Raw genomic sequence first — 15,000 nt, 5'->3', positions numbered from 1 at the left:
CTCCCTAATGACGACGTGAAATGACCAAATTCAACTTTTAAGTTTTGTGGAGGACGTTAGCACGTGACGATAATTTTTCAGTTCTCTCTCTACTCTTCCAACCCACTCATACCAGTTAAATTCCTCGACAGTTACTACGCATTTTTAACGCGAAATGACATGAAATAGTTTCGTAGTGATATGAATAACGTGAACTTGTATTTTTAACTGAATGAAGTCCTTGTAGCCGTCGTCGTCCTCGTTTCGTTCAAGCTCCCTAATAAATGTAAGATATGGACGAGCAAAAAGTATTCTTTTTTGAATAGCTATATTAACAGCTGGAAATGCTTGGCCGAATGATTTTATAGACGCTGATAATGTTAATAAGTTCAAGAAACTTTTGTACAAATGTTTAATTGCACGTTGTGGTCATTTTATCAAACGTAAAATTATCTATTTTATTTGATTACGATGTTTGGCTTGTTGTAAAATACGCAACGCAATATACGCAATATGTGCAAGACGGTTTATTTTATCAGCGGTTAACTTGCAAAATGTCAAAAAGCGCATGCTCACCGTTCCCACGAGGTTTCTCCTTAAGGTTTCTTTCATTCGCTTTTTGTGTTCCTCATGTTTACCCTTTGCGAGATTTTAGCTTCGTTGATTCACAAGTTTGTTTTGCATCTGGTGTTTGTATTTTCAATTACAACCTCTCCCTTGAAGAGCCTTTCTAGGCTCGTAACAGAGACTTTACCTTTACCAAGGGGTTATCGCGCATAGCTTTTAACCAATAAAATCCCCGTGCACTAATCGTGCCTCCCACCTCTGTGACCCTTCTGGCCTCGGGTCGTATGTAGGCTGAGTTTCAGTCGATCTCAATATGACTCCGAGGGTTTTTCTCCGGGTACTTCGGTTTTCCTCCCTCCTCAAAATCGACTCCCGGCCTATTCCACCAGGCTGTGGTGCTGTGCTCCGAGGTCATACATGGGTCGTGTTCAGGGGCCGAGCGCCTAGCCGGCAGCACAGCTCCTTCGGCCCGACATCGTTGAGCTGCGCCCTTGGTAATTCAGTCTCCGACTGCGAGAAAGGGCGATTAGCAGATCACATATTTTGCTGCACCCAAAAACGTCAACCGAGATTAGAACTCGGATACCTTTGAGGTATTCCGAGTACTTAGATTCAGATGGGAAAATAAACAACATTTCGACAAGGGCACTTTAAGATTTGCAATGACAAGCTATTTTTTCCTCCAAAACCTTCCTTCAATGCTTCCATCGGCACAACTCTTTGGTGTGTTAGAGCCAATATTAGGGATCGTACGCTTGGACGAAGACGAAGCCAACGAGCACTTTGCCTAAAAGTTTTATTTCCCGTTCATTATAGCAATTTCGTGATATCTCCAAGTCGTTCGTAATGGAAAGTGTGTTTCAACATTGGCATGAGGGATATGGTTGTTTGAGATATAAATTTCAAATGTTTTGTCAGTTTCTCACGTCCTCTACACAATCCGCTCAAATTTGGTCAATTCACGAAGACGGCAAAAAAAAATGTGTAAAAAAGCAAAACGCGAGTGCAAGGCATGCAGGGCCTTTTTTTTCGGTTCATTAATCGTATTATTTTTTGGCGTTCTCGTAGCCGCCGTGGACGTCCTTGCGTAAACTCCCTACTATTGCCACTGTAAAGGCGAAATCCCCTCATCCAGCTTGTTACGAAGGAATCACCGTTATTTGCCTTTTGCTGCCTTGAAAGCGTTTCCGAGACCCAACGCTCTCCAGGTGTTCTAGCACAGGCTCCTTTCGCGGCTTTGTCACTTAAAATCCCACCTGCCTCTACGGAATGCTAGAATGGCGGTCAAGGAGTTTTATAGACTTGCCACAAGTCGACCTCACGATAATCCCAGGAGAAAATGTTTTGGCGAGCGAATCGTGATTTTTCATACGCGAAGTAAATGAGCGACCCTTTATTGGCCATCGCGAAATCGCGCTGGAAACTGGGGCGAGTTTCAAATTTGAACTAAACCATAAATTGACACCATCACATGAAAGATAACATTGAGATTGGCCGTCTGTCCAAGTTTGATGCCCTTAGGTCAAACAGAGACCAAGGGCACTTTTCCTTTTGTCAGAACTGTCCGGTCAGACCAGTCAGTTTGCAAAGAAAATGCAACAATTTGAAGGAACACTTGCATGATAATCCCTCGCATTCTTCCGGAGGAGTATATATTATCCTCGAAGTTAATTTGATGGCGCTGTAGAGTTTGTCCTTCCAAATACCTGGTCTGGCCTGTCAGTTCTGTCAAATGGAAAGCGCCCCAAGTTACTGACTTTAAAACATAGTTAAAAATCCATACAAACGTAACTAATTTTGAGGCTGCGTCCCCCAAAACCATAAAAAAAGTGATTTTCATCTCACCAATTTCCAAATAGTTGGTCCAAGACAGGATTTCCCAGTTGTGTATATGTAGACTTTGCGCTTCGATGTATGTGAACCTGAAGTATCGCAATTATAATGGCGATACAAAAACAAGCGAAGGAAATGGGTCATAAATATGAAGTTTTGGCCATCTGAATGATGGCAGTGATCTCTAGCTCTTTGCTATTACAGTATCCTGTTTTAAACACATTCAACAATAAATTGTCGCTTTGAGAGAAAAAAAGTCATCAAATAAATCAATCTTACGCACCGAAAATCAATACAACATCGTTAAAATTGCTCCAAAATTATTCAAGCTGTTGAAATGAATAGCCATCATTGCAATCACAATTTTCAGAAATGTTTGTTCAGCGATGCGCTTCATCGCGTCCCGTGGGAAGCAGTCTCCCCTTGGCGGCCAAAACTGGTTTGACGACAACACCTGCCGAGAAATCTGAACTGTCTCTACACATGGAAGTGAGGTTCCAGGGTTGTGCGACCAGAGATTATTTTTTCGTCCTTAACAGTTGATTTTGAATCGCGGAGCGTTGTCAACGACCTTGCAAAAAAATTCCTCTGGTACCCAGGGTATCTTTTAAATTTGGCTTGCCTTTTATTGTTAACTTCCGGCTTTTGCGGTCCTTTTGGTGCAAACGTTAAGGCAAAAATAAAATTGACGTGGCATCAGATTAGAGTGAAAGAAGAGGAATTATGAAGCGGAAAAACATGTTCAGTCCCTCTTTAGTGTGTGGAATAAACGTTTGCTTAGTGCAACTTAACTGCATGACATGCGGGAAAATGTCTGTCAGAGCAATTTGCAGTTAGTTTTTTGCAGACTATTGAAAGAAGAATTGAGTGAGTTTTACTCAAGAGCGTGTTTTGTTATCTTTGAACTGAATTTATCACCAACGCTTAAAAAAGTAAAAGACCTTAAAACCGGACAGGACATTACAAAATAATCAACGTGAGAACATGTGAGCCAATGGGCCACTGCTGGCACGACGTCTGGGTGACCCCTCAAATGGTCTAAATATCACCCCACTTGAAAAAAATTAAGTGGAACGCTGCAGTTCAATACCACCCAACTCAGTGCCTTCTATTTTTGTGTGGCACGTACCACAGGCAACCCAGTTTACGCCCACGGAGCGTCTAGTCTTTTAACTGTCTGCTCACGGTTTTCAGTATTGATCTTTTCAACTGCAGCTCAGGGGAGCTGAGCAGCTCAGCTCTGGGTTGATACATTCTTTTGTCGGTCTTTTCAAAGGCAAACCTCGCAGCTAATTAATTTAGATTACGACATTCAATCACAAAAAGATACGCAATCAGAATGCAAAACTTCAACTACTAAGTATAAACGGTTCAGTGACGGATGCCGTGAATGAGTTCTCGATTGTTCTGATCTGGTAAAAACAACACATTATCAGTAAAACGTTAATTAATAGGCCATTTCCGAGTTCATGTCTGCCTCCTCTTCAAAGCGAGTCTAAGTGCGAAGTTTTTGTAATGGTAATTAGTTCTACTTTACATATGAATGAAAACTAATTTTCATAACAAAAACTTCGCACTTAGACTCGCTTTGAAGAGGAGGCAGACATGAACTCGGAAATGGCCTATTGTAACTATAAATTATATAATGATAAATTAAGAAAATTATTTGATAAGAATTTAACAATACTAAAGCTTATCATTATGTTAACACTAAATTACAATTAAGATACAGCTAAAATTATTCGAAATGAGATCATTTAATATATAAGAGTTGTAAAAGGGCATGCTATCGGCAATGGCTTACAATAAAACTGTCTCTGAAACGATTGGTCTGAAAACGTGGGACTTGGAATTTTTCCGTGTACGCAAAGTGCCAAGGTAAGGTGGCAGCGGTAGTGAATGAAGCTTGTGATTATTGTTATTACTTATCTTTTGAAACATTGAGTTACCAATCGCCTCTCTCCTGGCATACAAGTTAGGTATGCTAAAAACTTCTAAAGCCTGTCTATAAGATAACTCGTTATTGCTTATGCGTAGTGTTCGCTTCTGCAGACGCTCTAACTGATCGGAGAGATATTGCGGTAGAGTGGTATGAAAGACTGGACATGCATATTCTACAACTGGGCGTATGCAAGTGATGTAGAAATTCAAAAGGTCATTAGTTGGCGCTTTCGCGCGCTTTAATTGCCTAAGAAAGTAGAGACGCGTTGCGACTTTCTTACATACTTACTTTTTCTTCTACGTGCACATTCCACTTCAAATCACTCGATATCATAACACCTAGTAATTTAGCGGATGGAACAATCTCAATGTTCGTATTATTGATACTAATAGGCTCTAAAATACTCTCTGACTTTGTGAATGATATTCTAAGTTCCTTGCACTTCGATTCATTCAACTGGAAAGCATCAGCTCGAGACTTTATGACAAATTCGTCAACGTTCAACTGCATTGAGCTGGTTCCGTTTTTTTCCACACACTCAGGGAGGGCAGTATCTCTGATCTACATACTTCCAGATGTTCGTATTCGCCACACTCAGGTCATTGATCATTATCAGAAATAACCATGCTGGTACAGCACGCCATTCCGATACACAATCACAACTCAGTTTCACCCTTTGCCTTCTGTTCGTTAGGAAATCCAAGATCCAGCACATGATCGATTCCGGAAAGTCATACGAGGAGAGCTTTTGGGCTAGCCAGGACATGGTGATCAATTAAGTCAAAGGTTTTGCGAAAGTCAAATAGTACGGCTCTCGTAGTAGCCCCATTTCCGTCAGTCGATTCCAACCAAGAGTGCAGCATACTAATAAGCGCATGCGTAGTAGAAGATTTAGTTACGACCCCAAATTGTTGAGGATCAATCCTCTCCAGCACAGCAGGTTTAACGTATGTGTCAAGCACATAATCTTCAGATATCTTTGACAAAATGGGGGTTAGTGAGATAAGGCGTAAGTGCTTATTTACTTTCACGGACGGGCTTTTGCTTAGCTTTGGCACGGGGACTACATCTGCGTGCTTCCATGACGATGGCAGGCGTCCTTCACGGTACGAGTAGTTCAAGATGTCAGATACCGGACTGGCTAAAATATCTGCGATTTCCTTTAACAACCATCCAGGGATGTTGTCTGGACCGTTAGCTTTACACGGGTTCAACTTTGATAATTTCTTGCGGACTGACTCGACCGAGACGACAAGGGGGTTTTCGGAGTAGTTACTGAAAGTAGTGCACGGAAAAGCGACAGGGAGCGGTGTGAAACAGTGCATTGGCGATAAGAAAGCCTCATTGATGATGTTAGCTAGGCCGATCTGTCAATACTCTCATACAGATGTTGTAGCGATTTCAATGTGTAACTTTGCTCCGAGGAGGCAAGCGAGCGCCCACTAAGCTTTTTCACTTCTTTCCACCACTCAAATGGTTTACATTTCTTCAGATATTCAACCTTGGCTTGGTAATAATTTGTGCGGCAGATCTTTCGCTTGCGATTAACACGATTTCTCAACTCACGAAACATTTGGTCGTCACCACGCGATAAGGCATTTTGCCGCTTTTGTATCAAGTTCTTCGTGGATGATGTTATCCAAGGTGATTCGGTTGAATGTACTTTGCGCGTGCGCATAGGCATAACATGGTCAAGACCAGTCTTAATAACTTGTTCCAAAAGCGACGTTTTGCTTTTACAACTGTCTGCTGAGTTCAGTATAGAATCCAAATCCACTGATACTAGATAAGTGCGCATTGCTGGGCGCTTCCTGGGACGCATATCTCTCGACTGAATAGTGGTTGTAGAGCTATTGGACTTTATCCTCACCTCGGTTGAACTTCTATAGACGTGTGGTCCGAAAGGCCAAATGGAGGGCGTTGGGTTGGAGAGTGGTCTTGAAGGTTGGTGATGACTAAATCAAGCGTTCTTTCTCCTCGCGCGTTAATGAAATATTTTTTGTTTTGTGATCAGTAAAGAGTTTTCGTTGCGCTCGTTTGGTGGACTGATGTGTATCGAGGAAAAGAATGGCAGAAATTCGAGTACATGATAAGATTTTAAGAATCTGTGATCACTAAGCATTATTTTTGTTCGCCTCTTGTGTTGGAGAATGTCAAAACCCATATAATAAATGGAATTATTGACTGGCGAAATTTTAACTAATTGTAAATAGTTTTATAGAATTTGATCCTTTTATTGTAAAAACTCGCCCCTTGTGGGAATCAGCTTAACTACTAACTTACAGGGATATTTTTGCGCGGCTTGGCGTCCAAAAAGAAAATTGGGAGTCACCACGCATTTTTCAGGGGTAATTAAGCTTCAATTTGGAAAAGAACGCCATACATTTCTTTGCATTGTATTTTTGATTAATTCTCTTTGAAAAATGCGTGGTTACCCTCTATTTTCTTTTTGGATTTCAGTAACACTAATTTTGTTAAGTCTGCTTTTCTGCATATTCCTAAAGCGGGCACAAATGCCTTTGAATTAGTAGGCTTCGTCCTTTAATATGAAGCAACGATTTTTTCTCTTCTTAAGCTTTAAATTAAAAAAAAAACACCATATGACAACCAAATATTTCTTCCAAAAATCGCAGCAAAGCTATCTCAGATCGATATATTTATTTATGATTTTTATTTCATCGGGCTGATCGCGTGATCATAACTGTCTGAGGCCAAAGAATATTGAGACAATAAACCTCTCAACTTTATGATAATCCATCAAAATAACTGACAAGAACAGTAAAATATACATATCCTGTAAAAGGCTAGCATGCACTTCGTGGGTGTGAAGAATCATGATCCGTGGAATAATACACGTAATTTGCCTGAAATATCAATTCAATCGAAGAAAAACAATAAGCAACTTCATGAAAACAAGATGAAATTCCGGCAGTGATTTGGAGCTTGCTCTATTTAACAGTCTAAATAATCTCAAATGAATTTTATGAACCACCTTTAATTTGTGTTAACTATTTCAAAATCTTGTATTCTTGGTGTTAACTGCGGTCCATAATTAGCAACACCAGTTAACTTGCCCACTTGGACAACACTGTCTAAGAAAGGACTTCAAAAATCTTCACATTTATAGGCCGAAAATCAGATCACTTTTTGCAAGTTAATTTGTTTTTACTTTGCTGAATTCTTCACACAGGGATGTTTTCAGAGTCGGAACAACATGATTTGGTATTCGGCCTTAGGGTAAAGACTATAAAGAGAGCAGTAGAAATAAATTGCGTGCGAAATTTTACGACGTATCTTGATTGACAACTTCAATTGCTTCAAGCATACTTTGAATTCTAATGTGGACGCTTACCACGGTAAGTAGGCGTTCATGCTCTCAAGTGTACAAAGATATCGCAATTGATCCACAAGCGTCTAAGGCATATCCCTTTTTATACTCAAATAGTCGATAAATACGCCCCCCTTAAACCAGAACGAAAAATTGATGTCTTTTTTTATCTAGCGTTTGCTAAGAATTTGATCTTTTGGTGATTTGTTGATACAAATTATATCAATACAAATATTAGTCGGACCGAAGGGGGCAGGGGTGCATTTTGTTAAAACATACAGTACTTTAAAAAAACTATTTTATTAGTTATTTTAACTTTCAAAATGACGCACTACTTTTTTGTCACACTGATTAGATCTTTCATGACTGGCGCCTTTGCGTCTTGTTTTGTTTTTAGCTCGCAGAGTGAGGTTAGTGCGGGTCATTGGACATGTTTAATGAAGTGATTGAGTGCCAAGCCATGCCCTTATTTAGAATGATTATTGCTGTCAATCTCGGCCTCATAACGACGACACTACTTTCACCACACCCAGATCAGAAGCAACCTCGACAACGATCAAACAAGACTGAAATGGATTTTTTAAGGGAAGCGTTGACTCCCAAAACTTTTAATAAGATCAGTTATGTGCTAGTTTTACTTTGGATTTTTCTTGGTTTGGCAGCGACTGGGATATTTTCAGAGTTGGAAATCAGTGAACCCAGGTTCGACTTTGGCTGCGATGTGAAAACCGGCAGCGACAAGGATTTCATCCGAAGAAAGTGCTTCGACCAGTACCAAAAGAAAATCAACAAACTCGGCATTCCTCCCTACGCCTTCATCATTGTTAATTTCTCCTCGATTTCCATTGTGTCCCTCATATACTCGCAGTACGTCAAGTCAACAGTTCATAGACTCGAGAGCGGTTACGAAGATGCCGAACGAGAGCGGAGGAATCCAAGACGAAGGCGTCGGCTTTTTGCCGCATATTTTTTTCAACTTGCCGCAAAATTTAGTCTGGGGATAATGTTCTTTGTGTTCCTCGAGACCGACTTACTTTATCCCGAAACTTTCCCCGTGGATTTTCCTTGTCTTATTAAAAAAGGTAATGATTCGGGGCATCTATTTGCGAACCAGACACAATCAACAGTTCACGAATGTATCAGTGAGAGAGCAAGGAATAAGAATATCTGGATCCATGCTGTGACAGTGGTTAACGGCATTTTTGCATTTTTTGCTTTCGTGGAGATTCTCTGGATCTTATCACGAGCAAAGAAAGGAAGAACTTTCATGGACAATCGACAGTTTTATGCTGATCATTTGAGATCGAACTCGGATCAACAACAGGAAACACCTCCAGGAGAAATACCGGAAGTCGTCAATATCCAAAATGTTCCTTCGCCAGTTAATACGGGCGAAGCGGAGCAAGAAATGCCTTTGGAACTCTCAGGAATCCCACGAGAGGAACTTGAACTGACAGAAGCCATTAAAAAAATGAAGGATGATTGCTTAAATTTCACAGAGCGTCTGACTGATCTGAAACAACCTTTTACACATAACCCAGGCGAAGGCCCGACACTCACTCATCTTAAAATTGATCAAATCTATGTCAATGTGGCAATGCATGAAGGCAGAGCTCACCATATCTTTGAGAAAGACAGAAGGGAACAACTTAAAGAATACCCGCCCGATTCCAAGAACTGTTTCTATGCCAAGCCAGAGGATGTTATTGACAAAAAACACAAGAACGTCCTTGTTGTTGGACGTCCTGGCATAGGAAAGACATTGCTCAGCACAATGATTGCTCGAATGTGGGCATCTGGTGGAGCGTTCAATGGAAATCAGGATGACAAAACAAACATTGTTGTTGTGTTCCTCATGAAATTCAGGCGCTTTACAAGCAATCTAGTGCTTAGTCTCCATGAACTGTTAGCTAACGCAGAAACAGTTGAGAACTTACACGAAGCTGTGTGGAAATTTGTAATTAAAAACCCAAGCCAGGTACTTTTTATTTTTGACGGAGTCGATGAATATTCTGCGAAAGAGGATATCGCTAGAAAAGACCACACATGTTAAAAGAATGGCTTGGAGGAGAAGATGCCCGTCTCAACTTTATTTAACAAACTAGCCAGTGGAGAACTTCTTCGTGGTCTAAACATAATCACAACAACAAGACCAACGGCAGTCCCCTGTATTGCAGAAGTGAACTTTGATAGAACCGTGGAAATTCTCGGATTTACGTCGGAAAAGATTGAAGACTACGTCGAAAAGTTTACACATGGTATTCACAACGCAAAGGAGAAAATTTGGGGACACATTAAGTCGAACATGAACCTGTTTTCATTGTGCTACATCCCAGTGAACTGTTTTCTCGTTTGTTCTTGTCTTCTGGAAATTATCAGTCTCCCTGACACAGCAGACAGCCTCCCGACAAGAATGACTGATATTTACGCGATGGTTGTAAAGATTGTCTTTTTTAAACACAATCGGCAAAGAATTGCTCAAGGTAACCCGAGTCTCAAAGATTACTTGTACTTGCCGTTTAAGAAGCTCCCAAAATCTCACAAAAAGATTTTCAAGAGACTGGGAGAAATTGCTTTTGAGGGAGTAAAAGAAGGAAGATTGCTCTTTGAGTCAAGCGAAGTCAGTGGTTTGGAAGATTGTGGACTTCTTCACAGATTGCCAGACGCCAAATCCCGTTTTAATGAGCCGCCGAAAGCCCAATATTGCTTTACACATTTAACTGTGCAAGAATTCTTCGCTGCAAAAAATGTTGTGGAGTCCTTGAGTAAAAGGGAACTCGAAAACTTTGTGTCAGAACACATTAACGATGGTGCATGGCAAATGGTGCTGCAGTTTGTGGCTGGATTACTCGGATCTGATCAAAAAGCAAAGAGCTCAAACAGCGACATTTTTATCAAACTGCTTCCTATGTCGACTGAGGAGAAATCCGAAATGGAAATGATGATGAGTGATGCCTCGTTACCAATGACAAAAACACTGACCTGTTGGCCAGCTAGTAGAAAAGCCGAAAGGGAAATGATGAAGGATTACTCGTTACCAGAGACAAAAACACTGACCTGTTGGCCAGCTAGAAAAGACAAACAGCTAGCACTGAACTTATGTAAGTGTTTGTACGAGATTGATGATGAAAAACAGCAGGCAGTGTTACAAAACAAAATTGAGCAAATTGGCTTTAACGCCGTAGATTTTAGTTTCTGTTCACTCGGGCCTGTTGACTTTGCTGCTGTCTCGCATTTCTTAGAAAATGCTTCGGGAGTTTTGAGTATGAATTTGTGGAGGAATGATCTTGGTTCATTGGGTGCAAAAGAAGTGCAAAAGTTTCTTGTCAATACTGGATGCAAACTAAACAGCTTAAACCTCAGGGATAACAAGTTAACTGATGAAGCAGCTGAGCATTTATCAGCAGCACTAAAGCACAGTAATTGCAAACTAAACTGGTTAAACCTCTTTGGTAACAGGAATATAACTAATAAAGCCGCCTTCACTAAATCAGTTGAGCATATTAATTGCATAGTTTTAGTTTGAATAAACTTAAACCCTAAAAACACGCGGTCGTTTCATTTCGATGTTTTTTAGGTTACGAAATTGAAAGTTTGAAGTTAGGACGGCAACTAAATCAGTAGGAGAAAAATTAAAGGTTTAAATATTTCAACCCTTTGAATATAAAGGGACCATGGATTAGTGAAAGCTTTTTAAATAACAAAATTATCATAGGTTCATTGAAACATAACAGATGAATGAACAATACAAGAGGAAACAAGTCAAACAAATTTGACAGTAAATTTTGTTTATTACACTGTGACATACAAGCAATTTCATTTAAAATTCAGCTTACCAAAAATAGCTTCACAAAGACAAAATGTCCAACTATTTCGAAAACCAAACAACTTTTTTTAAGTGTCCATGGTTTCTGTGTAAAAGATTTCAAAGCTCAGTTCCTTGCACTTCTTCCCAATGATTATTCAATGCTTAAGTAACTTGAATTTGTACTGATAAATTCTTTAGTTCCATTCTTTAGTTCTACTTATTGTAAGTCCATTGTAAAGTGATATTCAAAGGCGCCATCGAGCATATTTTTCTTGTAAATATTGGTTTTGGTGGAAAACAAAAAAGTGCTGAGTTGATATTCAACTGCTTTGCTGATGTCATCTACGGATCCAAATGAACCAATGAAAAAGAAGTTTGTTGTTCAATTAACCAATCACAAAAAAGATTCAGAAAATGTTTTGTTTTCTAAGAGGTCCAATTCTTGAATGAAATGAACCAATCACAAAAGTTGAGGTGAAATTTGGATCCTAACTTTCACAACTTTCACATTATTTAGTTAATTAAAAGTTCTAACACTAGTAACCACACCACGATGTTGTGTTAGGGGTAGTAAAAAAAAGTAGATCCAAAAAAAGAAAAAGGCCCTTCGGGGTAGACAAGAAAATATTTTGAAAGTTTGTAAATAATATTTCAACTTTGACTTTTTAATTGCATTGTAAAACTCTATTATCAAGATGTAACGGAAAATTTCTCATAATGCGTGCTTGAAATTGTTTGTAGGTAATAGATTATAGTTTGTAACATTTGTAAAAGTAGTTCTGGTTTAATTAAACTTTTGAGATGAAGTTTTGTGTGTTTGCATGAATTGACTTTGTCCTGTCACGCTACGTTCCCCATTCTTGGTGATCACTGCCCTGTGTTTTGAGTCCTACTACCCTGAAAATTGTTCATTTAAAAATTCTAAAAACCGGAAAGAAACTCCCCCTTTAGTAATTTATAGCTTGCGCTATTTTCAGCCGATGGTTAACTTGAATACAGCCCAATAACGCGAAGGAGCGTGAAAGACCCGCAGTCAACTTTCGACCACTTTCACAAACACGAGCTCTGGTTTTCACCCTCCCTCCCTCAACAATGCTTCTTATCATGCGAGCGAGGCTGTGATGTAACACTATTACCCCACCCACGTTAGGCAAAGTTGTGACTTTTACAGCGGAAAACGCACGAATTTCGTGGTTTTTTTTTTAATCTTCGGTTTTTGTTTTCGGCGGGATTCTGCAATCTACTCCGGATTTTTATGACTTTATGTTTTTCACGCGAAAATCATTCGCGAATACAAATCCCTTCCTCCTCCCTTCCTCACCAGTACACGAGTTAGAAGAAGGCACAGACCCACCATTGTAGTTTAGTTGGAGAAGAATCAACAAGCGATATTGCAGGACTTCACTCTTGAGATAGGTTATCGCGGCTTTTCGATACTTTGGAGTCCTCTTCATGTTACGTTGTGGCTATGTTTATTAGACCGCAAACAGTCCTGTCTTCTTTGGAGGAATGGACTCCGAAAGCCGTCTTGGTATGGAGCTCCAAGAAGACAACAAGTTCCCCAATAAATCATGCAAATTTGGCAAAGTAGTTCTTGGAATCACAGGAGCCACAGCACTTGGAATTGTTCTTGTCAATGTACCGTTTGTCACGCAAGCTCTGAGAAAAATTTGCCTTCCTTATGTGCCAGCGACAGAGAGACAAGTTGCTAATATTACAAAAGCGGATTTGGGCAGTGGCAATGGGAGAGTGGCAAGTTTTAGTTTAAAACTCGTTTATCATTCCATACGTTGAAGGGGTAATAGGCCCTTTGCATGATCGTGTCACCTAAGAACGGTGCCCTTGTATGAACGCTGTCCACACTTATCCGGATATTTTTGAATCTGCAACTTTTATTCTCCGGATTAAAAAATATTCCCATCCACACGTAGCGAATTCAAATTAAATTTGCCTGTCCATGCCTATCTGGACTCAGGACTCCTCAAGGCGACAGTAATCTTAAGAAAGGAACTGGGCTCCATCTTGTTACATCATCCGAATTAAAAAATTCATGATAAATTTAGTGTCCACACACTTGGATTCACAGCACATTAAAAAATATCCATTCTGGAGAGTGTCTTCAAAAACTTCCAGATTTGCCACAGAGTTCACCAGATATGTGTGAACAGAAGACATATCCGGAAAGAAAAAAATGCAGATTCAAAAATATCAGGATATGTGTGGACCGGGCCTGAATCCTAAAAAAATGGTTGTGGTACAAAAAAGATACCAGAGACCAGAAATGGAAGGAGGGTGATGAAATTAGTGAGAATGTCAATTTTGAGGCGACCGAAATTTAGGCGAGAGATTTTACATTGATTTTAATGCTTAAAAACTTAAGCTTAAGTGAGATTTATATGGAAAACAGCTGCTGGATGGCAAACTTTGCCTCCAGCACTCAATTCTTTTACAATTTTCAAAGTTTCAAACCGCTCTGGAAGGAGACGGTCAAACTTTCTGAGGAGGTGGCTCATTGAGCCGTTGACCGGCCCGTTTTGAGAAGGCTGAATGTTACAATCACTATGGCTGAAGATGATGTTTGAAACATCGAAACATGTTCCTCAAACTCAAAAGTGTGGTTGTATTTTTAAAAATATTAGTAACATTTGTGCTATCCAGACCATTTTGGAATAAATAAAAAGTAGTAATGAAAATAATCATCTTCACAGTGAAAAGAGGATTGGCTGTGTGCGTTCTGTAACTTGTTCTGTTATTAAGTTTTTTCGGATGAGACCAGTATCCACAAGACTGAAATAATCTTTGGAGCTTCTGAGACTTGAATGGAATATGGGAGATTTTTCTGAAAGTTGCTGTATGAAAAATGCACAATAACTGAACAAGTCATCAAATGTTTGAAATAGTTTTCACTTTTCAATCACCATTTATTTTATAGTGAAGGGAAAGTTCATAGCTAGGAATTTTTGATATATCAAGGAAAATATCCACAGGAATTCAGAATCTCAAGGACAAAGTTCAAAACTGGCACGCGTGCAGTTCAAATTTCAAACAATTCAGGTCATGCGTGACACAGCTTATTATAAACTTTTACATCTTTATGTCACCTTTATTTGTCCAAGCAATTGCACATTTAAATTACAAAGGGAGGATGGTTTTCGTTTGTTTTGATGAGGCTTGGGTTAAGGGGTAGTGTGATTCTCTTTCAATAATTTATTCTTGAGCCCTATAAGTCAGTGGTGTTTCTTTGGTACATCCTGAGAGGATATTATTCTCAATGATCCTGTTCTTTTACTTACAGGTTAAACTCTCCAACTTGGACATTGTTGTGATATTTGGAGTTGCTGAGATAGTAAGAAACTTTTAAGATATTACTTTAGACATCATGTTTACGAGAGGTGTTTGTCCTTACCTCGCCCAGTATGGAGAGAAGTCCACAGTAACCAGAAGAATACAATTTTGATTCATTTGTTTTAGCATTTTTACAGGCCTGATCAGCTGTTTACTTGAAGATTGAAATCTCAGCTGAAAAAGATCTTTCCAGCCAAT

At 39.6% G+C, this 15,000-nt stretch overlaps 2 protein-coding genes across 11 annotated transcripts in view; both read left to right on the top strand.

The window, feature by feature from the left end:
• The window catches only part of LOC138039827 (carbonyl reductase [NADPH] 1-like), a 172,303-nt gene that overhangs the window by 140,102 nt on the left and 17,201 nt on the right, over positions 1-15,000 (top strand). For 6 of the 10 annotated variants that reach the window (XR_011130645.1, XR_011130653.1, XR_011130652.1 and 3 more), the window contains 2 exons: positions 14,753-14,803; positions 14,929-15,000. The exon at positions 14,929-15,000 is cut by the window's right edge and continues 17 nt beyond it. The exons of 1 other annotated variant lie outside the window; for it this stretch is intronic. The gene's annotated coding sequence lies outside the window, so the exon portion shown is untranslated. The remainder of the gene's footprint in view (positions 1-14,752; positions 14,804-14,928) is intronic. 3 more of the 10 variants (XR_011130650.1, XR_011130649.1, XR_011130651.1) reach the window with 2 other exon arrangements.
• Positions 8,065-11,602, top strand: LOC138039378 (uncharacterized). Its single transcript, XM_068885511.1, has 2 exons — positions 8,065-10,645; positions 10,718-11,602. The coding sequence occupies exon 1, from the start codon at positions 8,080-8,082 to the stop codon at positions 9,700-9,702; it is 1,623 nt and encodes a 540-aa protein (XP_068741612.1). The 5' UTR covers positions 8,065-8,079; the 3' UTR covers positions 9,703-10,645; positions 10,718-11,602.

This window comes from Montipora capricornis, chromosome 1 (assembly GCF_036669925.1).
Source record: "Montipora capricornis isolate CH-2021 chromosome 1, ASM3666992v2, whole genome shotgun sequence".
Taxonomy (NCBI): Eukaryota; Metazoa; Cnidaria; class Anthozoa; order Scleractinia; family Acroporidae; genus Montipora; species Montipora capricornis.
Note: the sequence above shows the minus strand (reverse complement) of the source record. Positions and strands in the feature narration are given on the sequence as shown.

What these genes read in the sequence shown, in the direction of transcription:
- LOC138039378 (XM_068885511.1), top strand. Translation starts at nt 8,080, where the DNA reads ATGTTTAATGAAGTGATTGAGTGCCAAGCCATGCCCTTATTTAGAATG.